Genomic DNA, 27,793 nt, shown 5'->3' with positions numbered 1-27,793 from the left:
GACGTTCCAATGCTCTAGGGGTATTTTGTTGTTTTCCCTGAGGGGTAAGGATAGGGATGCAGTTAGACCCACTTCATGGGCTCACCTGATGGCATTTGCTCAAGGCCTGGGGTGTCTTGGGAGCTGGTGTGGCCTGGTGAGGCTGGGTGGCTCTTGGAGCCTCTGGTGACTCACATTTCCACCCCGTGCCTCCACCCTCCGCCCACCACCCTGTCCAGTGCTGAGGGAAGGAGCTGGTGTTTGATTTATCAGTAATGTAGGGTTAGTGACAGACAAATGGGGTGTAAGCAGAAACTGAACGCGTGCCTAAAGCGGCTCATCTCAGGAACTGACTTCATTTTGGAGGAGATAAAAGCCAGGATGGATAGCCGTCAACTCAGTGGCCACCCAGTTGTCCCCAGGTCATGAGCCTGTCACCAGGACTGGGGACTCAGAGCCTGTGAGTGGCAGACACCCTTCCTCTAATCACTAGGTCCACACCTCATCGCCAGCTGAGAACAATACGTTCTTTCACTGTGCCTATGAGAGCCTTTTAATATTTTTTTTTTTAACATGCAAACAGCCACTGGGCTAAGGTTAAAAATACCACGTGTTTTGCATTTCTAGGTCCTGATGTGGCATGAAATAGCCAAAGAAAGGCTTCTCTTATCTCCTCAGTGCTTCCTCTGGGCAGAGGCTGGGGCTTTGCTCTGACTTCCCCCAAAACACATAGGAGGCTGGTGGGACTTACCAAGTGGCAGAGCCAGGCTGCGCTCAAAGCACAGTACATGTTGTGCATTGCTGGGTTATTTTTTTTTTTGGGGGGGGGTGCATGTTGTGTACTGTTGTTTTTAGGGGGTGCGGTCTCCCTGCCTCTCTCTGCTTTTCTGTCCCTTGGAAGAGACTAAAGTGCACGAAACCTTCGCTGATGTGTGTTGTGGCCGACGAGATGAATATAAACCTGGACACGGGGTGGACCATTAGAAACACTCTTGATTATGGGGGCCCCTCCTAAGAAGGTACACTGGGCATCGTCTTTGGTTTCACCAAGTACACAGGGCCAGTACTCTAGAGCAGGTCAGCACATGCCATCCAGTGTGGGCGGGATATCTAGGGGACGCAGAGCACTGCCCTATGACCTCACCATTTCTTCCCACTCTCCCCTCCATGACCCTTGATTTCTGGGTCACCTGGAACGTTTTAAAGATATACTATCCCCCAAACCGAGTGACAGATTTCTTCCTGCCCTTTGTTCCAGATGGCCACCACGTCTGGGAGATGGAGGCAAAGACTGACCGAGACCTGTGCAAGCCAGTAAGTACTTAGAATCCTGCAGCCGGGACGAGGGAGCCAGACGGGGGCTCCTGTTTGTTAAAATAAAACAGTGCTTAAAAAAAAAAAGAAGAAGACAGAGGCATTGCTCAAATCCCTTGGTCAAATGAGAGCCACTAGCATAGGATGGAGGCAGTAAGGAGGGGCAGGAGGAGAGAGGCTGGAGGGAGCTTGAGGCCTCTTTATTCTGGGTGTGTTTTGCCTTTTAAAGGTTCCAGGTTCTGTCTCCTCTCGCTAATGGTGTAGCCCCAATAGAGTGGCTACCCCACCCCCGGGAGATCTTGGTGTTCTAAGCCTCATTCATGGGCACCCAGCACCTGCCTGGACATGCCACCCTGCCTGTGCGACTTGCCACCACCCTCTCCAGAGAACGCCTCAGCTACCTCGCACTCTTGTTTTGAACTTGGCGTGGACGAAAGGGCTGACCAAACTGGATAGCTTAGCTCAGCTGGTTGGGTTTGCTGAGGAGCGGTGGTGAATGTGTGGCATCGTCTGTGGGTGACATAATTAGTCTGTCTCCCTCCCCCGCGTACATACGCACCTGCCCGTGTTCCCTCTTCACCATCATGGGAGGTCATTATTGGTTGTGATTGGCTGATCTTGTCTCATATACTTGTGCTGGCCATGTCTGCGGCTGTGACATGTTTCTGACTGTTGGTGTGGTCTCATCATCTAAAGTGGCTGCTATTGGAGACCGCATGGAGTCAGGGTCCCCTTGGCTGACTGCAGTCTGTCTTCACCATCCCTCCGGTTTCCTCCCTTGCTTGCTCGGCTTTTGCAGTACTGGAAGTTGAACTAAGGACCACGCATGCCGGGCAAATGCTCTACCACTGAGCTATAGTCCCTACCCCAACAGTGTCTTTTAATTGGACACTAAGCCGTGGATGGCTAAACAAATCAGAAAACTATCGCTGAGTCCTGTGTGAATTCAGTCGAGTCTCAGAAGAGCATAACAAAATGCAGTGAGTAGGTTTTTGAAGACACCCAAAACCCTCCCTAACTCTGTAGCTCATTGCACAGACTTCTTCCCAATAGTCTGGGCAGCATGCTTGTGACCACAGGGCATGAGGAGCCATTTGTGTGCTCCCAGTGTATGGAAGTGGGATTTAAATGAATGAGAGAGCTTTTTTGGGGGTTTTGTTTTTGTTTTTGTTTTGTTTTGTTTGTTTGTTTGTTTTTTGGTTTTTCGAGATAGGGTTTCTCTGTATAGCCATGGCTGTCCTGGAACTCACTCTGTAGACCAGGCTGGCCTCGAACTCAGAAATCTGCCTGCCTCTGCCTTGGGCATATGAGAAAAGGACTTTTTCTGTGAACACTGGGCAGGCAGCAAGAATCACATAAATGAGGCATGCTGGTAATGGGGTCCACAGAGTGGACAGGCAGTCATGGCTCCCATCAGCAGAGCAGTCACCAGGGTGTCTGCTTCAGTTGCAGCAGGCACAGGCTGCCTCCTTGTCTTCTAGCTGAGTCAATGATGATGGGAGAAAAAAAAATCCTACCCTGCTTCGGTTCCTCTCAGGCATTGAGCCACTCTCAAGAAACCTTTCCAAGTACTTCTCAGGGGAAAGGTCCTCTCTGGCCAGTGATACCTGTTCATGAAGATGAAATGTTAAACATTCACCCACAGGACCTGGCTCCCTCCCTCCCACTGAAGAGATCCTTCTCTACCTCAGTCTTGTCTCTTGACTTCATCCAAGTTGTCCTTAAGGAAATATTGAAGGCAGTGGCACATACACACATGCGCGCGCACGCGCACACACACACACACAGAAACATACCTGCACACACATTGCATTTATAGATATTTTAAAGATGGATTTCTGTTGTGTATGTGCTTATGCATGGCCCCCACTTAAGACGGTGGGTTTCCTCAGGCTTGTGCTGGCTGCAGCCTTTACAGTCTCTGACAACATTGAGAAGCTCCCAACACTCGATCTCAGGGCCCACTTCCTCCAGCTTCCTTCCTGGTTTTGAGAGCTCCTGGGGAAGGAGGAGGCAAGCTTGTAATAGGATCTGTCTGTGCATAGTGTTGAAGTGCGTTGACTTGTGTCCGTATCAAGATGTGACCCTCTTTGGTCATTTGGGATAAGCAAACAAGCCAGGGATGGCCTATCCCTTTGGTCCTTTCTGCGTTCCTTCCACGGACCTAGAGATTTTTTCCCTTCAACCTAAGCATCAACAAGATGTTCCTGTGTCTTCTCCCCTCTTCCTTCTGAAGAGCCATCTCTTTTAGACTCGGTAGTAGCTGCTACCATTGGGTGCCGGCTATGCGCAGGTAGCAGTGATATTTGCAGTCCCCTTCAGTGTCCTAGAGACCACCATGGGGTAGCCTCTTTCCCTTCACCTGACTGAACTCCGACTTCACAGCCAGACCACTAAAAGCTGGGCACAACCCAGGCCTGAGTGGCCACAGTTTGGGGCTGCTTCCTGCAAAGGTGGGCACGTAGCATAGGCAAGCATGCTATAGGCTCCATTACCCACCCTTTACCTGCCCCTCCTCCACCCATCTCTTCCAAAGGAAGTGAAGGTAGGTGCAACAGCTTCCTCAGATTGATGGAGCCCAAGGAGATGGAGCCCAGAGGGTATCCTAGCCGGTCCTGCCCTGGGGCTGGCATCCAAGGGCTGTCAGTGCCAGGTTCTCTCTCTGATAAAAAGAGGCTGGAGCTGAAGTTCTTCTGGTTTCTGTTTCTAACGCTGAGGTTTTATTATTAACATAACTCAATAAAGTTTGCTGCCATCGATTTACTACCATTATAACAAGCTATGTATGGTTAATTACTTTAACAAAAGAAATGATACCATGGATTTTTCTGACACATTTCCCCTGGCCTGTTAGACTAAAATCACACGAGGAAAGAAACAGAATGAAGAAACTTATGGATCTGAAATCCCCAGCAGAAATCAGGTGTAGCACTCAGAAGTACTGACCTCCCTCGCTCCAGGCGGCTGCACCATGGGGCCCGGCACCCCCAGGACTAATCCCCCCAACTTGGGTGTTCCCACTCAGTTCCAAGTATTCATGGCTTGCATTCTTGTTTGCCCTTGAAAGAACATGTAACAAACAAAACAAAAAAGAAAAAGAAACTTGCATATTTCTGTTTAAAAACAGGAAAGAAAACAGCAGCCACCTAGGTGTTCTCAACTGTTCCACGGCCCTGGGCTGAGCTCTGCTCTGCCTTCACTATGAGGAAATTAAGGATTCTGATGGAACTCCGTGATCATTGTCACAGTGCCACTCTGGACAGTGTCCACAAGGAATTCCACCATGTGTAACCACGAAGTGCCTGCTATAAGTAGGCAGAATGCAGCCTTTTGTCTAAAGGTCACTGGGCTTTAGATACTGGGGCAGGAGTAGGCCTTGAAGTCAGCTGAACCAATAGCATCGAGGCAGCTCTGCTCTCTGAGAGATGCCCATAAGGGTCTCTCTTCTTGCATTAGTTCGACCACAAGGGTCTCCCAGCCTCTAGCTATGTGAGAAATGAGGGTGCCGCTTCCCTGAGGAGCCACTGCACACTACCTCCGGCCAAGTCACAGTCAAACACGTGAGTAGGTCACACACAAAAGTCACCATCAGAGGCCCTCTCAGTGGCCATAGACAGCCGTCTGAGTTGACAGTGATGTCTGGACAAAGCGTTCCTGGTCTGTAAGAGTCCTGACTGTTCCCTCTTTGCTGTTTTACCACCAGAATTCCCTGGTGGTTGAGATACCACCTTTCCGCAACCAGAGAATAACCAGCCCGGTCCAAGTCAGTTTCTATGTCTGCAACGGGAAACGGAAGAGAAGCCAGTACCAGCATTTCACGTACCTTCCTGCCAATGGTAACTCTGTCTTTCTAACCTTAAGCTCTGAGAGTGAGCGGAGAGGAGGCTTTTACTGAGCAGCCGAGGCTATAAGAGGATGTTGTTGTAAAAACAAAACAATAACCTGTAGCCTCTTCACACCTCGTGATAGCCTATTCACAAGACCAAGTCGCCCACCCCCTCAAAGAAAAGCGAAGCCTGGGTGTGTTTTCCTGTGACTGGTGCATGCTGGGGTCATCATTTGCTCGCCTTTTGCAAACACAGCAGCGGGCCAAGCAGCTCTGCTGCGCTCAGGGGCTGATGCGGTCTGGGGGGTATATCTAACCTCTGTGAGTCTTTGGGTTAGAAGAAAGTATTTGTTCACGCAGTTTTGTAAGTAGCTTCGAAAATAAGCCTGCCGTGGTCACTGGGGAACATACATGATGTTGTCCTCATGGTGACGCTTCTACACAGCGTGCGGTGTGTCTCCACTGAATAATGCTGTCCCCTGGTGACGTGAGACTTTCAGATAGAAGCTCTTCTGCTCGAATTTACTCATTTAGGGAATGGCTTCTTCCATTCAGAAGTGATCGGCTCTCCTTTTCAACTTTCTAGGGTGTTTTATTTACGAAAATACCATTTTTAACTGCTCCCCCCCCCCACAGCTTCTAGAAAGGTGTGTGTCCCAGGCGTCCAGGGTTTCCTGTGTGGTGCAGGCCATTCTCCTGCAGCAGGATGTATAAACAGAGAGCAGAGTCAGTTGTTATCATGAGTCCTATTGTATTTTGAGTAAGCTAGGCTATGTGGACCACGTTTTTAAATTGCTACTTTTTTTTCCTCTAAAAACTTAAGATAGTCATGTAATTTAAGAGGGAAGTTATACAATAAATACTAGCCATGAAAGCAGCCATATTGCTATCTTAGTAAAATCAAGGTGGTTTTGTTGTTGTTGTTTTGTTTGTTTTTTGTTTTTTAAGGTTTCAAGGTTTTTTGTTTTTGTTTTTGGGTTGTTGTTATTGTTTTTTTTTTTTTTTTTTTTGAAGTGTAAAGGCATTTGGAACAGTTTAGACAGTACAAAAACAAACATTTTCTAAATTTAATTGGTATTAAAATTCTGAAACCAATTGTCTTATCAGGAAACCCCTAGAAATGCCCTTTAAAAATGAGGACAATAGCTTGGTTGCATTCTCAAACAAGGACATCAGTGTAAGGGCAGCAACTGTCAGTGCTGTGGCTGACCCCAGAACAGCGGCCCATCCCCCATCCCGCCTCTGCTCTTCAGATTATTTCACAGGCCTCTTCCTTTCGTGAAATAATGTACACTCTCTCTTACAAAACACCAAATATTTGGTCTTTTATTTTATTTTATTTTTTGAAAGTGCAATGATTGTGTCCTACCTATACTTTAAGCATGGTTGATCTAAGATTTTTGAAAGGTCTAAACGTTATAAAGAAAAAAAAAAACATTTTCTAAAACAAGGTGGAAGCATCGTAAGAGTAACTTCCCCTTGTTCGATGCACATTTGAGTCTGTGATGAAGGTTTCGTCCGGTGCTCAGTATTCTTAAAGAGCCCCGTGTCAGAGGGGTCTGCGGAGCAGGCGTCCCGTGAGCCCCAGGCTCTGGTGGCTGAGTGTACCTCTGCCTCCCACACTGCCCTTCCTCGGTGATGCAGCATCCAAGCATGCCAGCGGCTCCACAGTCATTTGCTCTGCACCAGTCTGCCTCCCACAGTCCGCATAGCCTCCTGCTGGAAACTCCCAGCTGCAAACCATCCTTATGTGTGGCTCAGGTCTTCCTTCCTTGGCCCTTCTGGCTTCACCCATTTGCTCCAGACCCCTCTTCAGCCCTTTCATCCTGCTACCCCGATTCTCGCCCCCCCCCCCCATAACTCCAAGATGGCTGCCCACCACCATTGTGGTCTCCGGGACCAACCGTATTTCCACACCATTAGACTGTGAGCTCCTTCAGAGAGACCTTGGCCACAGTAGGGTTGAATGCTAGCATTACTCATTGCCTGTTTCCTGGCTGGCTACCGACATGTGCTGTTGTTGTTGTTGTTTAAATAAATAAACACACAGATGGAGAACCCCAGCTCCTGTGTTCCGTGTTCTGTCTGGTGCTCCCCCTCTGTGCTCCATGGCATCTGTTGCTCTGGGGTGTATCTCTGAGAACATCGATGCTGATGAATGGATGCCTGTGTTCATAGCTCTCCTGGTCTCATATTGCTGCATTTGAATCCTAGAAACTCTCCAGGGCACATGAGTAGCTCTTAATTAACCTGACTCCATGATCCTTCAGTTTTTCTCCTTGGACACTGGCTGTGAAGTTCCAAGTCTCCCCCTGAGCCTTTCTGTATTATTGAGTTTCATGTATACTAGTATTTCACGTATCTGTGACCAACATGGACACTGGTTCTTATGGTCATCAAATATGCTGTGTTTGAGAAAGTAGGAATAAATCCTTTTAAACCCTCCCTGTGAAATTCATTTTTATCTGTAGATACATAAAATCAAGACTTATTTAGTTTTCCTTCAGACTTAGGTGTGAGGATGTCTCAAGGGGGCTGCATCAGATTCCTCCTCTCCCTTACCCTTGTGAAAGGGTCCCCGCTCTTGCACAAAACTGCCCCTTGTCCCAGGCCCTTTGAGTTTCAGGGGGTTGGAAGTCAAAGTGTCCAAGGTATTCTGCTGCATATAAGGCAGGGGGATGCCGGCTTTGTGCGTTCCTTTGTCACCTTCGCTGTCTCCCGATACCTCTACAGCAGATTACTCACCTGGTTGACACCCACCTTGAGCCATCCTTCTTCCTTATTCTCAGTTAACTGTGACAGCAATCAGGTAGCAAGGAAATAGAGCAAGTGACTGGGACCCTTGGGTTCTGGGCGGGGTGGGGGGGGGTACTGATGTCTTTGGTGCATGGTCTGTGGTGACCCTGGAAAGGTAGCTTGGCCTCCTTCCCTCCTACTCGTGTGTGCCTAACAGGGAAAGTCTCCACTTGAAGGAAACTCCTGGGCTTCCCAAGACTCTTGTCTGCCAGTAACTTAGCTTTACTCCCTGAAAAGAGACTGTACTGTCTTCTTCACTGAGCTGTGGGGGCTGGGCAGCACACCTTAAAGTCAGTGCTTCTGTACAGTGAGGGGACAAGTCACCGTAAACTATAGGATTCTGAGAGCCTGTCACTTTGTCTGAAACTGTTTAGCTAGTTAGGAGTCCCACACACACACACACACACACACACCGGCCATCCCAGCCAGGACAGGACTGTGAAGGTGGGAGTGACTCTTGTCCTGAGACTCCTGAGCAGATCTTGCACAACGTATTGGAAAGCCTGCAGCGGGCTCTGCAGGTCTCTGGGATAGTCATCAGACACAGATGCTAAAAGCACCTGCCGACTGAGAAGAGACTTCAGACTGCCCAGACCCAGCCAGGGAGGGCCTCCCGGGCTTCCCGAGACTCTCATTTGACACTAACTTTGCTTTACTCCCTAAAAAGAGACTGTAATATCTTCTTCACTGAGCTGTGGGGGCTGGGGTGGACATCGTCATAAGATGAGGGCTATGCCAGGAATGTCTGGGTCTGAGCCCTTATTCCAACATGTCAATTATAATTCCAGAACGATGAATGGATATAGGATGTCTCCTGTTTGGGTTCTAAGATGAGCATCTCTGCCAGTCTGAGACCTCAGACTAGCTCTTTCTTCCAGTCACTCGTGGCAGGAACTGGTACCTGCTCACAGGTACAGGGGTACCTATAAAAAGAAGAGAGTCAACTTATTGTAACAGCACACCCTAGAGTCAGTGTTTCTGTACAATGAGGAAACAAGTCACCATAAACTATAGGATTCTGAGAGCCTGTCACTTCGTCTGAAACTGTTTTAACTAGTTAGGAGTCCCCTGGACTTCCCAGCCAGGACAGGACTGTGAAAGTGGGAGTGACTCTTGTCCTGAGTCCAGGAACACCTACTCCCATCCCTGACCCAACCCCTAACACTGGGCACTTGTGTGAGCACAGAGACTTAACCTGGTGACAGAGACCAGTACATGACTATAGGACAGGAAAAGCATTTCAGTGGAACCAATGTCAGTCAAGCAGCCCCCTGAGCACACAAGACCTATAAGGATAGGTTGCCCCAAGGGCCAGAAGTCTATGAACCTCTAACACCCCTCCCCCTCCCACACACAGGCACACTTCTTTGCATGGACTCTGGGGTGGAGCCATGAGTGATCTGGAGAATAAAACACCATAAGGAACTTTCTCGAGCCCTTCCTGATTATTATTAGTAACTACGTCTAAGATATAGTTCCATCTCAGAGGAGTAAGAGGATCGCACCACTTCTGCCAGATTCCTGGTTGTGTCACCAGAGTCTGGAATCATAGAGACTTGTGTAGACTTCAGCAGAAGACCTGGGCCCTGCATAGAAGCAGAGCCCCCACCTTATAATGGATCCCTGGGCATCATGGGCTCTGTAGCTTAGTCACTGCCCTGACTACAACTCTACTGAAGATATCAAGCCTCAACTTGTCACTGCCTGGGTACAGAGACCATGATGGCATGGCAGTACTGTGCACAGCCCATGGCTGTCTGCCTGGGCACCCACTTCCTGTCCTATGAAAAGCCTGGCCCTGGAGAGAGAGGCTAAAGCCTGCTCTACTCCAAGGGTTTCTTATTGAGAAACCATAGAACATAGTGGCTTGTTGGGACTAAAGCCAGGACAGTTTCTTCCACTTGCCATCATTCAGCTTGAGCCTTTCCTTCCTTAAAGAGCCCATGAAGGCTTCAAATGGCAGAGAACACAATGCGGTGTGTAACGGGGCAAAGTGATGTTAACTCTAGGGACCCTGCTTCTCGGTTTTCTTCCTAAACGCTAATGAAGACCTTGTGGAATGAGGAGAGGTCAGGGTGGGCCAAGGAGAGCTGTCTCTTCAACTTCCAATGACCTCAGCAACCAACTGGCCATTGTAGCTGCGTGCCTTCATGTTCAAATGACACCGGTCAGTAGACATTTGGAAGAATGGCCAAGGGCTGTCTAGACCTCTGGATCAAGGAGTCCTGGCTACTTAAACTCTCAAATCTATCTCCAGGGAGGAGGGAGTCTGTTTCTCATACTGACACTGGTGTGCCGAAGAGAGGGAGCTAACACTTGCACCCACGCCGGCCCTGCTGCACCACGAGGAAGGTTAGGCATCAGAAGAAGCCATTTCTGCACTACGTGATCTCTCAGGTCTTCCCAAGTATTAGAAGGCCACAAACTGAAGTGAGGGCCGGAGGCACACTTGTCTGGGTGCTAATGTGACAGCTCCAAGAGATGCAGGCCTCTCAAGCCTATGCTGTGTCCATGTGCGTGCACACACCTTGTGCTTCTGTGGACTTTCCATTTTCACACAGGGAAGGAGATGAAGGGTAGAAGGTTGCCTGGAGATAATTGAGACAGATAGAGCAAACCATGAGGCACCTGGAGTGCCCGCAGAGGACGGCTGTGGCTGGGACATTTGAGGAACCACGAAATAGAAAACCTGCAATTTACAAGGGCCCGAGAGGGAGGCCAATGTCTTGTGGAGCGATCACAGAACACAATAGGCCATCAGGATGAAGGGCGGGAAGGTAGTTTTGTTTAGAAATCTAAGGGCCATGTGCCACCAAAAACAAACAAAAGCGTGAGTCAGAGTGAGCTGAACACCCAAGGAGGCTGAGCACGGAGGAGACATGCATGGGCGGGAGGGAGAGCAGAGAGCTCCGCCTGTGATCTGCCCATAGAATTCATGCCATATGTTGCCACCTGTGAGGTACTCTCAGGTCCCTGGCTGCCCCACCCAGCTCTGTCCTAGGCAGTATGGCAGCTCCAGAGCCCCAGCTGCTGGAGGTGAAGTTACCGTCAAAGCACAGAGATTGGCTTCAGCAGCTAGTGGATAGAACATCACTGATGTATATGTTTTCTGTGTGTTATGGCCTTCTGTGCCATCCACCGCCATCAAGAGTAAATGTGTTTATCATTCTCCACCTGGATGGGATCCCAGCCGGTTTGTTTGGGCTGTGGGCTAGCGTGCACAGGCAGCAAAGCCATTCTCTTCCTTCTCTGAGTCGGGGCCTGCTCTGTAGCTGGGAGTTAGGACCTTGTAGCACGACTGACCTCTGTGCTCACTTTGATACCTCTGGAAAGGGGATATTCCCAACTCTCACCTGCTCACCCACAGATGAAAAGGCCTAGCGAGGTCCTGTATGAAAGGCCGGAGCCAACACGTCCTTGGTGTGTGCTGTTTCCAGTCTCTGGCGGGCTGAGCTTCTGCCTCACCCTTCAGGATTTTGTATTCTGCCTGATATGTACCTCCACGGATCCTCCCGCTGCACTGAATACATCCCTTTGTAGATGCTCCAGGTCTAAGCTGTCCAGGAGACAATCCTTACGCTCTCACATCCCCAGGGAGCTGGGAACCACACATCTGCACCACCATTGTGAATGCTGAATGGCAGATGTGCCCTTCCATTCACAGGCTCACAGGTCCTGTAGGATCTGAGGTCGCTTGGCAGGAAGATGTGTGAAGCCTTTCTGGCCTGGGCTTGAGTGGCTCTCTGCATTCTTTACCCATGGCATCCTCTCTTGCCCCTGACTTACTGCTGGCTGTCTATGTTGATCGGGAGACTTAGGCTTCAATGTCACTGCCATGAAGACAATCTGACTTTTGTTTTATAGGAGTTTTAGACTTTGAACAAAAACCTCTTCTGTCTGGCACTGGAAACAGCTGGTAAAATAATTCAAGCCACGACACTTGAGTTTACTTGAAAATTCAAGTGTGAAGTAACAGGACATGGACAGAAGACATCTTCACTTGTACTGAGCATGCTTCCTGTGAAGGCTGCGGGAAGGGGACAAGTGCCCGCCTCTGCCTGACAGCTCTCACTGTGCACAAGAAAGGGGGCTGATGAGGGTGCTTCCCACCTGCTCCACTAGAAGGACAAGATAGATGCCATCAGCTGGCTAAACATCAGTCACCAGGAACCCTAATGGTGGCCTAAAAGCCCCATCTCCAATTGTCTTGTTGGGGATTGGTACTTCAACATGAGTTCTGCGGCATTCAGGTTCTCTCCCACATTCTCCATATGCACAGCGTAGGGGGTATGGTACAGGCTGTCATGGATGGACTCGCAGAGGTCTGATAAAGCAGGCTGTATCCTCACAGCTCTGCCTGAGAATCTTCACACAGATCCTACTGACTCATAGCTGGTGAAGCCTAGGCTGTAGGAATGAATTAAACCCAGTGGTCACACGTTAGTCATACAGGCTCTGCCATGTATCATGTGTGACGATGCGGTGTCTGTTGGCATGCATCTGAGTGAGGGCTGCCCACTCAGCATGCAGGAGCACTCTTCACACTTAGGACTGAGCTGGGCAAGAACACTTAGACAGAAACCCAACATAAGTACTGTCTACAGAACCGTGTGGTCTCTCTTCATGCAGACACACTTCGTGTGTCAGATGCTGGGTTGTACTCGGAGCAAGGGGATTGGAGGCACAGGTGTCAGATGTCGGTGAAACTTGGCTGGCAAGGTTGCTCACTGTTTGTATATTTTTAGCAAGTTGTCATAACTCCCCCTCCCCCCATAAGATGGTTCGATGTCCAAGGTGCTGATAGCTGGTGGGACCTTGAGCTGATGCCCCGGAATGCTGCATTTACAATGGGAACCATTCGGTCCATCTACACAAAGGCCTATGGGATGTTTGACTGATCCCAGTCAAAGAAGGCCAGGGCCTGTCTGCATGGCTCTGGTCCACAGTAGACACATTCAGGCTCCCTCAAGCACAGGCACATGGCCTGTGTTTCATCAGGCTCATTTTGTGGGCCTCAGAAGATGGGCTAAAAGACATATCCACATTACTCCAGGAGAGAGTCACCTTCTTCCACTTGCCTCACTTAGAGGAAGGTCATTTTCCACCTATTCCATGTCCTGGCAGTCAAACCTAGGCTGTCCTGCACCCTAGGCAAGCACTCTTGACCCCTAAGCCATATTCCAGCCTAGCTAGAGGTTGTAGAAGCCAGAGGGAGTCTCTGTGGCTGAGCCTTACTAGACTCCTCGCCGGAAGATGGGCACTGTTAGTCTGAATAGGATCTGGCCTTGCCTATCTTTCTTATCTAGGAGATCAGACCTAAGGTTCAAAACCAAGCTATGAATCAAGAGCTTCCATCTTTTCCTGGGTTCTGGTGAGGACCCTCTGGCTGCTCTTCTCTAATCCACCCAATGAGCGTTGGTGAAACATACACCCAAATTCCTGGATAGGATGAAGATGGCGTGAGTCAGCCATCTACCAGCAAGCTTGGATGCAGGGCAGCAGAGGCAGCTGGGGTAGCTATACAGAACTAACTACTTCTAGACTCATACTGCTGATGGCTTCAGAAGGGCCTGCGGCAGACAGAGAACAGTGGAATCCACCCAGGATCCTTCTGTGTGCATAAACTTATAGCCCGGCCCCAGTAGGTACTCAGCACAGACTTAATCCTTAGCCACACACTGGAGAGGACCTCAAATCGGAACCGCAGAGACCCTGGCTCTCACCTGGACCTTGTGCACAGCAGGCAGCCTTTGGAGAGTGCCTATAAGCCATTTTAGAAGCATAGTTCCCAGAAAGAGCTTCCCACCTAACCTGGAAGGACAAGCCCAGAGATGGAACTCTGTGAGGGAGCGTCAGCCAAGCACAACCTGCCCAGTGGCTCACAGATGAATGGCCTCATTGGGAGGCATCCTCAACCTGGTGTTGGCATGTAGGAACAGAAGACTATTTGCTAGGCTTAAGTCTCGAGTGCTCTTTAAGGCTCCTTGGTCCATAGACTGTCATTGCAGGACCTGCAGGAGATGGGTCGGAGAAGGAGCCTTCCCCCATCACATGACCAAGCATGTGCCATTGATGGTGTCAGCCACACTTGGCTGGAGAAATCCTGGAGGACAGTGAGTCCCAACCTGGGACACAAACTTTGAGGCGACTCCAGGTCAAACCCCTCAGCCGTCCTTAGACTCTTCGAAGAGTGGGCTCACCACACCAGCACTTGTATGTGATCCCTGCAAGGCGCTGCAGTGTACAAGGTTGCTGGACTACAGTGACTGCTGTGGCTGTCAGGTGCACACAGTGTCGGGCATGCACGATGACACACATCTCCCATGGCCGCACAGACCCAGCATTGTGCTGTGCTGGGTGTGAGGATCAGTCACAGCAGGAGCCAGCAGCCCACCTTCTCCATGAGGGCATGCTTTGTCTCTGACAGCTGGCCCCAAAGATTGCCGTTAATCCTTCATGTGCTCGCTTTCCATAATAAACTCTGTATTATAAACTCACGACTGGGCTCATGTGCTGTTTTCAATGTGCTAGCATTGCGGTGAGCTCTGCTGCACTGGATTCCCCTCCCCACCCCACCCCCTGCCCCCCAGTCTAGCACGGAGACATTGCATCACACCCCTGCCTCCCTCTGGCGCAGGAGACAGACCAGCGCCTGGGGCTTCTGTGGAGCCCAGGTCCCATTTCCTGACTAATAGGAAACAAGAGGCCCCATCCTACAAGGCTCTCAGCTCCACATGAGAAATGCAGACACAGGCAGTCTTGAGTTGTATAGCCCTAAGGTTTCTGCAGACACTGTGAGGGGTGGCATATAGCTTCAGCTGAGGAGACACTTACAGGGAACCTCAGAGAAGGGCCATCAGAATCCGATTCTTGGATCATTCCTCCTCTGCCAGATGGACAAGCTGCTCTGTCTCCAAGCATTCCTCAGCTGTGCTGAGTGACCATCCAGTGATCAGGGGCCTCTGTCTTTGAGTGGAGCTGCCTCCGTCAGAGGTGGAATCCACATCAAGTGTGGGACTGTGACAGGGTCCCCTGCACAGGAAGCAGAGGCTTGCCACCTTGGAGTCACCAGGTGGCAGGAGACATACCCTGTGTCTTCTTTCCCTTTGCGCTGACCTGTGTGACACTGCCCCCCCCCAAACACTGAGCTCTGAAGGTGAGGGACCTGAGCATAAGATAGTGACAATGGCAATGTTTAAGTCTCCGTCCCCATCTATCCAATCAAACAGGCTTTCTCCCTAAGAGTGGCAGTGTGTATTCTTGAGTGGAGCTGCTGCCTCAGTCTCAGATAACCAGACAGAAGGAGCCAGAGGATGGAGTAGAAGGGGATAGCCAGGACACAACAGAGACTGCGCAGGGTCTGCCCCAAACCCCAATCCTGGTTCATTTTGTACCTCCTGAGAAAGAAACTTGGAAGTCCAACTTAGACCGTCAGGACTCATGCCCTCATGAACGTACAGAACTTCAATGCACTCAGCTTTCCCAGGTGACCATTTAAATGCCAGGAATAGTTTGAGGTGGTCAGCAAGATGGGCCGGGGTACTTTAAACAGGTCCTAACAACAGAATCTACAGGGTTCCCCAGAGCAGCCACCACATCCACTCCCTGTCTGGCCTCTGGGTTGCTGGCCCAGGTCCAACCAACGCTCCAAGTCCCTGTCCCTGTGTGGCAGGAAAATTACATTCTCTGTCATTTACTGGGCAGCTGTGTTTGGGACTGTGCCTTTCATGTCATGCTGGGTAGTTAGGGCTGGGTTTTACAGATCTTATAGGCTGCATTGTGGGAGGGTTGCGTTGGCCTTGGGACCTGGCTAGGGACTCAGAGCAGCTCAGCCAGGAAATAATTCACCTTCCAGTCATGTACCTTTTTTTTTTTAATCACAAGCTCTGAAAATGACCACTCTCATTTAGAACTGAACCTTCACACACAGATACTGGCTTTGAGCGGAGCGACTCATACCCAGGATTCTTCTTAGTGTAGTTTTGTTCTTAGCAACATTGCTGCCTATTTCTGGTCAGGCCTGTGATCCCAGAAACTGGCTGGACACGGTTCTGCTCCGGGTGCCTCTCAGGGTCTGACTTCTACCGGGTCCTTGCCAATTCTGGATTTACAGTGTGGTTGAGCCAGCTGGACTGATACTGGATGGGGGTCGTTTCTGAAGCATGGCTTACCCCCACAGAGCCGTCTAGACGGGCTCGTGCCTGGAGCTGAGTTAGTACCTGTATAACACATTTCATTGTAAGCTGTAGAACCCAGATGGCCAGGGGCTTCCTGCTCCTAGAAGCTCCTGAGAGATACAGCCCTCAGGAAGGGCGGGACCCAGAGCTGATCTCATGTATTCAACTTTCTAATGTCAGAGGGATGGGTTTCCCTTCCTTCCGTTTTTGTTAAATGCCAGGATGTCCACAGTCCTTCTCATTATTAGCAGAGCATCCCGTCCCACAAAGCAGTCTGGGGACCTGCCCAGAGAGGAGCCTGATACCTCTGCCTGCACTTATGATTCCCATGGCTTAGGCAAGAGGACAGATAGGGTGGTTGGTGAACTGAACTAGGTCTTCACTGGGAGGCTTTTCTCAGAAGCGCTGTGTGCATGGTGTACTTGCCTTGGGGCCCCTATTCCTCCTTGTTTCCTTTGCCACCACAGCTCCAGAGGCAGCTCATGGATGTCGGGGCTACAGACTCAGCTGCTATCGATGCTCAGTAGGGAGGACCTAGGAGGAGCTGTTGCAGATCCTGCACTGATCAAGACACCAAGTGCTTGTGGATAGACCACTTGGACCCTGAGGCACTTCAATCTCAATATGTGCCTGGCCTTCTCGTGTGACGAAGTCCACTCCCCTGTCCACAGATGCCTCCCTTCTTTGACACCCAAGGGTGGCTTGGAGGTCAGCCCCAGATTCCAGGCAGGTGGACCTTGTTGGGAGGCAGCCTGTAAGGCACATGGTCAGGGACCCGTGTCCCACCTCGGTGACATCTGACTCACGGGAAACGCTGGCTGGCAAGCCCACGGACGGCCTCCCATTCTCTCACGTGATCAGACGTGTGCAGCGTCTCTGGCTGGAATCCAGCCCAAGCAACCTGGTTTCCAGAGCCATGACGGGCACCTTTGAGCAGGGGATCCACAGCCTCTCTCGGGGGCTCCTGAAACACCACATGACGAAGATCAGCTCTCCGTTAGCCATTGCCCTTGGCTCACCTTCTCAAGTCACTTAAATGAGCCACTGTAGGGTCATCCTGGGGTCACACCTTGGGTCACTCAGACTTGCATGTCGAGTACTGACCTGGAGGACAGTGCTACTTCAGCCAAGAGTGGCTTCCGGGATGAACACAAGGGTCTCGAGCTGACAGGAGTCTAAGTGGCACTGTCCTCCCCTGATGGAATGTCTCAGTTTCTTCTGAGACTCAGCCACTCCAGCGCCTGCCTCACCCACTCAAGCCAGGAGAAGTCCTAAAGACTAGGATGAGAGAAGAAAAGAGCGGAGGGGAACTGTAGTAGTCAACAGCTCTATTGACTTCCGTAGAGGCTGAGCCACTGGTGCTTGTGTGTGTGTGGGGGGGGTGTTTCATGTGACCTACCATTGAGCAATGATGAGAGGACCCGGAGAGCGGCAAGTCACAACTTATCCCCAGCCCAAGTTTGGGGCAGAACCTCCAGACCTCCAGTGGGGGCCGTTCTGTGAGGGAGGCTGCCCTTCCCAGGAAGCTCCCAGTGGAGCCAGGCTTCAGAAGTGTTCCACGTTCGTGGCTCCCAGCAGCTGGTGGCGCGGGGGCCTGGTCCTAATGAAGAACAGATGCGCATTCCTGCTGGCTCAGACCATAGCTAAAGATTTTTCCTCAACACTCAGATATGCTTTCATTTATTCACGGAGAGGCCGGGCCTCCCTCTGCGACATGTGTGCTTGTATGTGGAGTGTGTGTGCCTCCTTAAAGAGTCCTTAGCGGTTGGGCAGTCCCTCTCGTGGCTGACCTGCTGCCAAACCCACCCATGCATTGCGTGTGAAGAGGAGAGACGTATTCGAGAAGTCTGTATGCGCATCCTGCACATGGCTTATGCAGTAGGGTGCTTACTGAGGGTCACCTGCAAAGGACCTCAGCCACCCAGACGGCTCTCTGATGAGAGAGACAGGCTAACAAGGGAACAGTGGCCAGAAAGACAATGGGGAGAGTGGGGTCCCAGGGTCTACCTGACACCTTTTCCTCTGCTTGTGACACTTCCGTCATCCTAACTCTCTTGTAGAAACTGAGCCCCTAAGCAGGAACTTGGAGTCTGCTCTGGCCACACAGCCTGGGGCTAGTTCCAGACCACAACGGTTACATATTCTCTGTAACTCTTCCCTGCACTGGGGGCCTTCTTGTTAGAAGTAGAGGGGGAGATCTGGGAGGCCCTGTTTGGGGCTGTGGGTCTCCTGGGTTTGTGGGGTCTCCTGGGGCTGTGGGGTCTCCTGGGGATGCCTAGTCTCCTGGGGCAGGCTGCAGAGTCCTTACTCGGGTGTGTAAGCTAGGAGGGATTCATGGAGACACGGTGTGCTTGCCCACAGCAAAGTCCTTCTATTTCCGTATGTCCTGCCTTCTCAACTCTCTCAGATGGTCACTCACCTCTGGATTCTCACTGCAGCCAACGCAGCACAAGCTCAGTTTCCACACTGGCAGAGCTTACCAGAGTCATCAGTAGCTGTGTTACAACAATACCTCCAAGCTGAAGTTTTCACTTTGATAGCTACAAATCCACAGGCCCTCAGGCCCAAAGCTCCTACTGCCATTTGCAAATAGATTTTTATAGCACGCTAGTGCTACGGGAAGATTCCAAGGAAAATAGTCCTCTTCGTATTAGAACCAGCTGTGACTTTCTCAGCCAGTGACGCACCCTGTTTTTAATTGGGTGGGAGAACCCGGAGAGACAGAGGGGTTCAGTCAGAGCGCTGTTTGTTTTGCATGGAGTGTCCTAGCCACAGCCTAGCCTACCCATCTGCAACTTATGTTTATTTAACTTTTTCTTTCCTCTCCACAGTTCCAATTATAAAGACAGAACCCACCGACGACTTTGAGCCAGCTCTGACCTGTGGACCAATGAGCCAGGGGCTTAGTCCTCTGCCGAGGCCTTACTACAGCCAACAGCTCACCATGCCTCCCGACCCCGGGTCCTGCCTTGTGGCTGGCTTCGCCCCCTGCTCCCAGAGGAACACGCTGATGCCCACGCCTCCCAACGCAAGCCCGAAGCTCCACGACCTTTCCTCTCCTGCCTACACCAAGGGCCTCACCAACCCGGGCCACAGTGGTCACCTTGGACTTCAGCCACCCGCTTCGGAGGCCCCCACCATGCAGGAAGTGCCGAGACCCATGGCCATCCAACCCAACTCGCCTGAGCAGCCCCCATCCGCCAGGTTACAGCCGCAGGTGAGTCCACATCTGAACAGTAGCTGTCCCCTTGGTCGCCGACAAGTGCTCTGTCCCAACAGCCCCTCTTCTCCACTTCCATCTGCTGCCCAAGAGCCAGCCTGCTTACAGCCCTCAGCCCTCCCTCCTGACATGGGCCACCGGCAGCCACAACCGCAGAAGGTTCAAAGAAATGAATCTCCAGCCGTACTGCCAGAGGTGTGTGAGGACAGTGGCCATAACTTGGCCCCTATTCCTGTAGTGATCAAGCAAGAGCCTGAGGAATTGGACCAGTTGTACTTGGATGATGGTAAGTGCCCACAGTTGAGCCAGTGTGCGCACAGCCATGAGTTGGGGAAGGAAGGGAGACACGGGTGGAAGACAGTTCCCTAGCTGCGCCATGTAGAACCGTCTCCAAACAGCAGGCTGCGTGTCAGTGGTTCTGCCCTGGTAATCTTGGCGAGCCCCGCCGCCCGAGCCAGATTGGCTCAAACTCTGACCCTTGGTGTCAAAAGTCAAGCAAAGGACTGCCCACGTCAACCTCAGACAGTCACAACAGAAAAGGCCTCCCCTGGAGGCCTTTGTGGTTTAAGCACCTACAAGCTTCTTAGAGAGAAGCATCTACGTCAACGCCTGGGTCGGGGGAGTGGTAGTGTAGGTGGGCATGTCCAGATGTTCAAATGGGACGGCAGTGTCGGGAGCCTAGCAGATGGGAGCAATGCCAAGGGGCCGCTCTCCTCGATGACTTCTGTCCTTCCTGGACAGTGCTGCTCACTCTGGGCTGTGGCAGACGTGAATGTAGGGTGCCCAGCTGTGCCTACACTACTTGTGGTGGGCACAGACTCTCTGAACCCTAAAATCTCTCCACGGTGACCAAGTGTGCCTTTGTTATCCCGCCTGGGTTTGCTACTTTCTCCTGGACACTTTGCTGCCCCTGCTGAGCAATAAGAGTCCCCCTGACCACATGACTGCCACAGTGGCCAGACATGTGCCCGAAGGCCAAAAGCACTGCCCACTGGGAGTGGGTCCAGTGGTGTTTTCCAGCTTGCTCGGGTTGGTTGGTTGTGGGAGTCACGGCTCCCTCTGAGGCCAGCTGGTCTCCCCAGATGTGGGCTGTTTCCCAGACCAGGTGCCGAGCAGCACACCTGGAACAGGTCCAGCTCCTCGCTGCACCTGGACTCGGGAGGCCCAGGATGATGCCCTGGCTTGCTCAGTTCCCCGCCTCTCTAAGCCACCCTTCCCAGCGATTCTGCCCGTGAGCCCAACGACCCTTTTGTTCCAAAGAACCCTTTGAGGAAACATTTGAAAGAGAGTGGTATGCCCTGGCTTCTATGCCTTCTCCTTGATGCCCCAGGAATGGAGTAAGCTGACCTGGGGTGAGAGAATATTCCACACTCCCTGTGGACAGGCTCAGGGTTGCCCCACCCCCACCTCAGGCACTTGATTGACAAGGAGCTTCTGCTCCAGGGCTGTAAAACTTCTAACTGAATGTCCCCCTCCGTACTCATAACTCAGAGCTTTGAGAGAATCATTCGTGCAAAATTTTTGCTCAAAACTAGGTTCAATTCTTGAACCTAGAACTAGGTACTCTTCTGTGGGTACATTTGCTGGCCATGATCATCCGCCTCTGAATAAGCCCTCATAGATTTGTGGGAGGCTCCAGGCCTCCCTTGGTCTCTTCTGTTTGGATCAGTGTTGGAGGACAGTCGCTGCCATGACTAACCCTGACAAGTTTCACTTGTCTTTGACCCACGTACACATAAGTGAAAGGCTGGGATCCCAGGGGTGGTTCCCAGGGTCGCTTCCTTAGCATGAAGAGTCTATCTGTCTCTCCCTGGTACCTGCCCAAGTGGACACTGTAGCCAGGATGGACACTAGAGTCTGTGTCTAGAGTCCCGCCTTCTGCTTTGCCTCAGGGCGTGCTGGTCTGGGCCTGTGGGAGCATTGTCATGTGGTCAGAGGCCACGTGACCGGCCAGCCCAGAACTCCCACATCTGGGCAGTGCCCTCTGGCCCAGAGACAGGAAGCCAGTCTTAGCCAGGTTTCCCACTGAGCCAGAGGCCACTGTGGCCGACGTCAGACCAGCTTTGTTGTGGGCATTGAATAGGAGCAGGTGAGCCTTTTGGGAGGAGGGGACACTGTGTCCAGGAAGCAACACAGCAAAACTCGGGACTAGGGCTGCCCACACGTGGCACGGGATGTATTTTGTTGAATTTACTGTGTGCCCTGAGAGAACAATTCAGAGTCTCCCCTGTTGGGGTGCAAGGATAGGATGCTGACCTAGAAAACAGGAAATGAAGGTTAAGAAGAAGAGCCAAGCGTTAGGTATGGGGACCTGTCCTGGAGGCTGTGCCTTTTCCAGTGGGTCTTAGAATTCCCCAGGAAGGGACAGAGAGAGGGGACAGAAAACACCTCAAAATTTAATTCAAAAAACCAGACTCGTTTTCCCCAAATTCTTGCTTAAAGGGCAGTCAGTCTTCTTCAACGTACCCAATCAGAGGCGACAAACACTGAGGAAGATACACTTTATTTGAACATGGGAAGGTTAGGGTCATTAGGTTGGAGGCAGAGTAGAACAAACCTCAGGCTCCTGCTTTCTTCTGGAATCTCCCTCGTCAGATAGAAGGGGCACTCACAGCCCTCTCCACAGTACTGTGTGTCTCCCAGTACAGAGTCCCTGTTGCAAGGAACCCTGGTGACCTAGAAGTTCCCGAGCTGCAAGGCACAGAGTAAACAAATCCAGGAGGCTGATGCCCAACCAACCTTTCAGCATTTCGGGACTTCCTCTAAAGATATCTGCCGGCTTCAGGGGCTCACATAATGCCAATGCCATCTACAGCTGCCTTGCCTGAGAGGCGGGAAGAGGAGGAGTGGGCTTTAGCAGAGACTGATTTTCATGTAGTTTTCTGTTTGTTTAGTTGGTTGGTTTGGCTTTTGGCATTTTGATTTTGTTTTCTGGGAACCCGGAAAGAAAAAGGCAGTTCTAAAATACGACACTCAGGCTTTGAGAGCCTGTGGCCCTCCATGCACCTAGATTCTCTGTATCGGCATTGTGAGACATCAGGAAGTCGGTGTCTGTGCCCCACATTGGGTTTGGAGAGCCACATGTTAGAATTTGAGGGTGGCTTACTTTCCAAGTCTCTCCTCATCTCAAGGAGCAATTTAAATTATGGATAGAAGACAAACCCTCTTCCAGGAGTCTTTTCTGTTTCTACTCCTAAGTCTACTGAAAATGTATGCGGCCCACTCAGTAATAATTTCTTCGTTCCAACCGTCTGCATAAGGCTTAAGATTTCGATTTAAACTTTTCATGGTTAGAATCTGAAGGTGCCAGTGCCGTGGCTCACACATCATTTTAAATGCAGTCTTTTTTTTTTTTTTTTCTTTTTAAAGTTTCCACCAAAGCTGAACATTAACTGTTCCTGTAATGTTTGCTTAAATTGCCTGTCACGGGACTGAACTGCGTGCCACGTTCTTCTCGGTCACACATATGGGTGTGAGCATCTCCCTTGCACTAAAGGCTTCCACTTCGAGCAAGCACATCTGGAAACTCCTAAAATACCACGGGGCATCTGTGCAGATGGGACCCTGCCACAGAACTGCTTTGGTGCCACACAGCCAGCCAGCCGGCCGGCTTCCAGCTTTGTAGCTGGAGCAGCCTAGAGGCAGTACGGTCTCAGTCTGTTACTGTGCCCCCCCCACACACACACACACACAGGTATGGTGACCGCCCTTCGGCCCTTGCCACAATCAAGCCTTTCAGCTCCATCAGAGGCGGCTGGGTGTCCAGAAGTCTAGATGTCATTAAAACAACAAGCAGGTAGACAAGGCCTTCCAGCCGTGTCTGCCGGCCGCCTGGGTCTCTTTCACTCTCCCTCCCCTCCTTTCCTGAGCTTAAGCTGCTCTGGAAGAGAACAAAAAGCTTTCCTCATGGAAAGTTTGACTAAACTGGCAGGGTGCCCAGACCCAAGCCTTCCCCGTTGCTAGCAATGATGGCAAGAGCGATCAAACACACCAAGCCATGAATACTGCGGACACAGGCCACCCCATGACAGATAGGAAAAAGAATTCAGCCATGCATATATCTCATCAGGTCAGTCCCTCATGCCCGAGGGTGCCTGCCTGTGAGTTAGGAGGCACAAAGATTACCCTACGCACCACCAGAGTCTGAGACCGAAGTAGGCAGTATAGACCAGGAGGCTGCACAAGTAACTCTCGAGAGTCCCCAAGGGAGGGTTCTTCCAACATTCATGAGTTCACCAGGCCCAGGCCTGTAGCTGCCGCTCAGTGGGCCTTCCAACTGTTGAGCGCAGGGGTAGGTAAATCACAGAAGGTTGATTCCAAGCCCTTATGCATTGTACAGAGCATCAGGCATGCAGATGTTGGCTTATACATTCCACTTTAGATCTAGATACACTCTTGCAGGGTTGCACTTAACACCAGGCACTTGCTGGGAAGTCCCAGAAGGCTTAGCATGTGTTCCGAGAGGGAGTAAAGTGGGGCTCAAGCACAGGCCTTCTGCCATCTGGAGGTTCTCTGCCCCTTCCATGCAGGCAGACACGGGCAGGTGGTGAGGGCTCTACGCTATCTGCTGAGTCAGACCTCCTAACTAGGGTGTGTTTGGCCACCATGGACCTGTACTGGTGCTGCTGCCACCTGTGACCTGCAGGGTCATGCTGTGAGTCTCTGAGCTTTCTACATGGCAGGAAGGCGGGAGGAGAGCTGTCCCACTGGACAACTGCGTCTTGAGGGATTAGGTTGGCTGGTCTTCTGAATGCTGTGCACTCTTTCTAGTTACATAGCTTGGGCAGTATGTGTTATATGTAGGGTACGTGTGCCATCCCACCATCCGTGTATTCTACTCACCGGGAGAGTGGGGGATTTGAATGCATCGCTTTCAGACATTACTAATTGTCTGCCAAGCTTGTTCTCCTCCTTTAAATGAAAAAGTTGTGACATTATTCATTTGAAGTAAGTCAGTAGGGTAGAAAAGAAAAAGCCAAAGGCCAAAGCTAGAGAGATTCTGTGAGCCTAAAGATTATGCTAGTTAGTGCCAAAGACCTTGAAGAAATCCAAGGCCAGGAGGATGCTAGGAGCCCTCCTTCAGGTGGCCGTGTGGGCCGTGCGTTTGTGGCACTTCTTTTTCTCACGGCAAACACAACAGCAGCGACATGTTCATGCATGGTTGTCCTTCCTGTGTAGAAACGCCGCTGTCCTCCTCCAGATAGGTTAAAATCCTTCCAGAAAATTCCTAGGGGTGTTTCTCCATCTGCCAGTTTACAGAGCAAAGAGCTGCGATCCACGCAGCATCTTTCCCACACATTCTGATGATTCTGCAGATCTGCAAGCCAGTGAACAATGTGCCACTGTGTTGGCTCTGGAGCACAAAACCATCAAGCCCGGGTGGCATTTAGAAGTATGTCCATCACATTCCAGGAGTTCAGAGGCTGGTGGCCATCAAGAGTGTGGCTGACACCCTCTTCAATCTCTGTCGGAATTGTTCCTGGAGACTGGCAGGGCCCCTTACCCACCTGGCGCTAGGCATTCCTGCTCCTGGAGCAATGGCACTTGTCTGAGGAACCTTCTAGATGCAACAGCATGTTCTTGCTTCTGGGATCCAGAGGATCCAGGAGAGATGAACATTTACCCAGGTGGAGAAAAACTCTGGTGTCTGGAATCATAGTGAGGACTCTCCCATCAATGCCGAAAATATTACCTTCAGCCCAGTTTAACACCCGATGCTGACACACAAGAAACCCAATGGCCGCAGTGGGTGAGCACTGTGGAGCAGGCGGTACAACTCCTCACACTGGCCCCTTCCCGTGAGCAGAACAAGATGCCATTTTTCACCTCCCTGGGCACAAAAGGCAACTGAAGCTTCAAGAGATGTCATTTGACAGTCGTGTGTGGCAGATCCGGGGACTCCAGAATACTGCCTCCCTAAGGCTTGGCTCCACTATGGAATGTCCCCCTACCCTGAGACATGCAAGCAGACAGATCTCTGGCGTGAGCTGGCCTGGGGAGCTATGGAGGGGCCAGCTATGTACTGCTTTCTTCCCCAGAGAATTCCTTCTGGTTCCCTGAGGTACTCTGGTAGCTGGCAAGCACTGAAAGAAAGTGGAAATTCTGAAACAAGGGAGGGGTGGGGACCTCAGGATGTCAATAGTCCCCAAAGCATCAATAGTGCTGGCAAGTCTATCAAGTCAGCCCTTCCAGAATCTAGACGTTGAAGGGTGAACGTGGCAACCTGAAAAACATATGCTCGAAAAACCTGTTTTAGCTTGAGATCGCTTACCCCCATCCTAGTCCCACGGAGCAACACCAGGAGGGACTGACACCTGAGCTCAGCGGGAGAAGCTCCCCATTGTGCAGTCTGAGCTCAGGTTCATCCCTAACCCCACAGGACAAGTTCCAGTCTCAGGTATGTTGGAAAAGAGCTGCCACTGGCTAGGCTCACAGCGATGGTGATGCTGAAGCTACTGGAGATTACGATGACAGTGAGCAAGCAAGGGAGTAGCCAAAGGAATCAGACAAAACCTGACCATCCTCGGTTGCCTGGGTAACCAACCAACCAACCAACCGCACTGTGCAAATGTGGTGTGCGGTGTGCGCTCAGGAAAGGAGGCCAGGTACTCACTTCTGCTGCCTTGAGACCACACAAGCAGAAGAGAGGTCACGCTGGCCCGCATCCCGCAGTTGAGGGTGTGGCTGAGCATGCAGCACTTCCTGATAAAAGCTGGGATGTGTCACGATTTCAGCACCTAAAACAACTTCCTGAGGGGCTGGCCCTCCACAGATCCGCAGCTCTTCAGTCCTATGCCTGAGCCCCAGGAAAGAGACCTACCGAGCAAATGATTTCTAGGAAGGGAACAGGGAAGTAGCGTCACCACACTGCAAGGAGTACAGAATCTAAAGGATTAGTCCAGGTAGTCAGCAAGCAAGCAAGCAAGTAAGCAAGCAAGCAAACAAACAAACGGAAAACAATACCTGAAAAATGAAACTTTATCCCAGAATTGCTGTTATGTGTTGCCTCTCATGCCTAAGTTTAAAAAGAAAAAAAAAGTCAAAGTTAAAAAAGAAAAAGAAGCTATGCAAACTATCAGAAGGCTATGTCTCATATATAGGAGAGAAACACACCAACAGACACTGTCCCTGTGAGGTCTCCAGTCTTCAACTAAGTAGCAGAGGCTGTAAACTGCCTATTTAAATGTGTTCAGAGAACTAAAGGAAACACTATTTAGATAATTACATTGAAGTACGATAACCATGTCTCACCAAATTGAGAATATCAACAGTAACAGAGACTAAACTTTAAAAAGACCCAAATAGAAAGTCGTGGATTCTTGGACTTTAAGAGGTCAGCATTTGAACATTTCCTCAAAGGGCTGAACAAAGAGATTTCAGGTGGGAAAGAAGAGTCAACAAACTTGAGGAAAGATCAAACTGTTATCAACTCCAAAAGAAAAGCCTGGAGTAAGACTGAGCTGGCCCGTGGCTCAGGGAGTAAAGTACCTGCCACCAAGCCTGATGATCCCAGGTCCCAACCCTGGCGCCCACAAGGTAGAAGGAGGGAACCGACTCTTGAAAGTTCTTCTCTGACCTCCACACCTGCCTACTGGGGCACAGGCACACCCCACGACCTCTGCATGCACAAAGTAAAAGCATAAACCTAAAAGCTATTGTTTCACATAGAGACTTGGGGATATCACGGGCATGCAGACAAAAATGCAGATGGTGAGGGACAGGGTCCAACTTATGATATTGTTAAGAGGATGCTTATGAATAAGTTGACTAAAGCAGCGAGGGCCACCTGGTCACCAGCACTGCTGAGGGGGAACGTCAGCTCTACAAACACAGATGGGCTACGTGCCCATCAAGAGACAGTGCCAACATGTCTTCTTCAAGCCAGTCTTAGAATCAACACAGCCTCTACCAGAACATGGAAGGATTGCCCCTAGAAATTGACTAAGTCTAAAGATTAGAATTTCCAAGAGTCAGAATTAGCCCAAAGAATTTTGAAACTGGAAAACAAAGTTAGAGACCTCACACTTGGAGACTTCAAAACTTGCTGCAAGCTGTAGAGGTTGGGAAGGCAGCTCGGCGAGGAACAGTGCTTGTTATACAAGTGTGGGGACCTGAGTTCAAATCCCCCTCAGCCCCCGACAGGGTCATATGGTGTCTGTAACCCTGGCACTAGGAGAAAAGGGTGAAAAGAAAAATTGTGTGTGTGGGGGGGGATTGTTGACCACCAGCCTAGCTCCAAGTGCAGTGGGAGATTCTCTCTCAAGGGAGTTGAGTAAGGCACAGAGTAACAAAGTAGACCACCTCCTCTGGCCTCCATACATATGCACAGACACAATCACACATACACCACACATACACTCTCACACAAGCATAAACCTTATACACAAAAAGTGACTATAAATCTATAACACTTAATACAGTGTGGCTAGGGCATAAGATTTATACACCAGCGGAATGGGATCCAAAAATATGTCATTAGGT

At 50.7% G+C, this 27,793-nt stretch overlaps 1 protein-coding gene across 6 annotated transcripts in view; it reads left to right on the top strand.

The window, feature by feature from the left end:
- Nfatc1 (nuclear factor of activated T cells 1) overlaps positions 1-27,793 on the top strand; it is a 106,455-nt gene that overhangs the window by 57,755 nt on the left and 20,907 nt on the right. For 2 of the 6 annotated variants that reach the window (XM_029471870.2, XM_021150633.3), the window contains exons 7-9: positions 1,238-1,293; positions 4,997-5,129; positions 18,924-19,598. In XM_029471870.2, coding sequence (XP_029327730.1) covers positions 1,238-1,293; positions 4,997-5,129; positions 18,924-19,598 — 864 coding nt within the window. Of the gene's footprint in view, positions 1-1,237; positions 1,294-4,996; positions 7,735-9,272; positions 14,366-18,923; positions 19,599-27,793 lie in introns of those variants that run through there. The other 4 variants (XR_015046086.1, XM_029471871.2, XM_085833654.1 and 1 more) reach the window with 4 other exon arrangements.

Source organism: Mus caroli, unplaced genomic scaffold, assembly GCF_978045245.1.
Source record: "Mus caroli unplaced genomic scaffold, Mus_caroli_1 scaffold_19, whole genome shotgun sequence".
In the NCBI taxonomy this organism is placed as follows: domain Eukaryota; kingdom Metazoa; phylum Chordata; class Mammalia; order Rodentia; family Muridae; genus Mus; species Mus caroli.
This window is presented reverse-complemented; position numbering and strand designations above follow the sequence as displayed.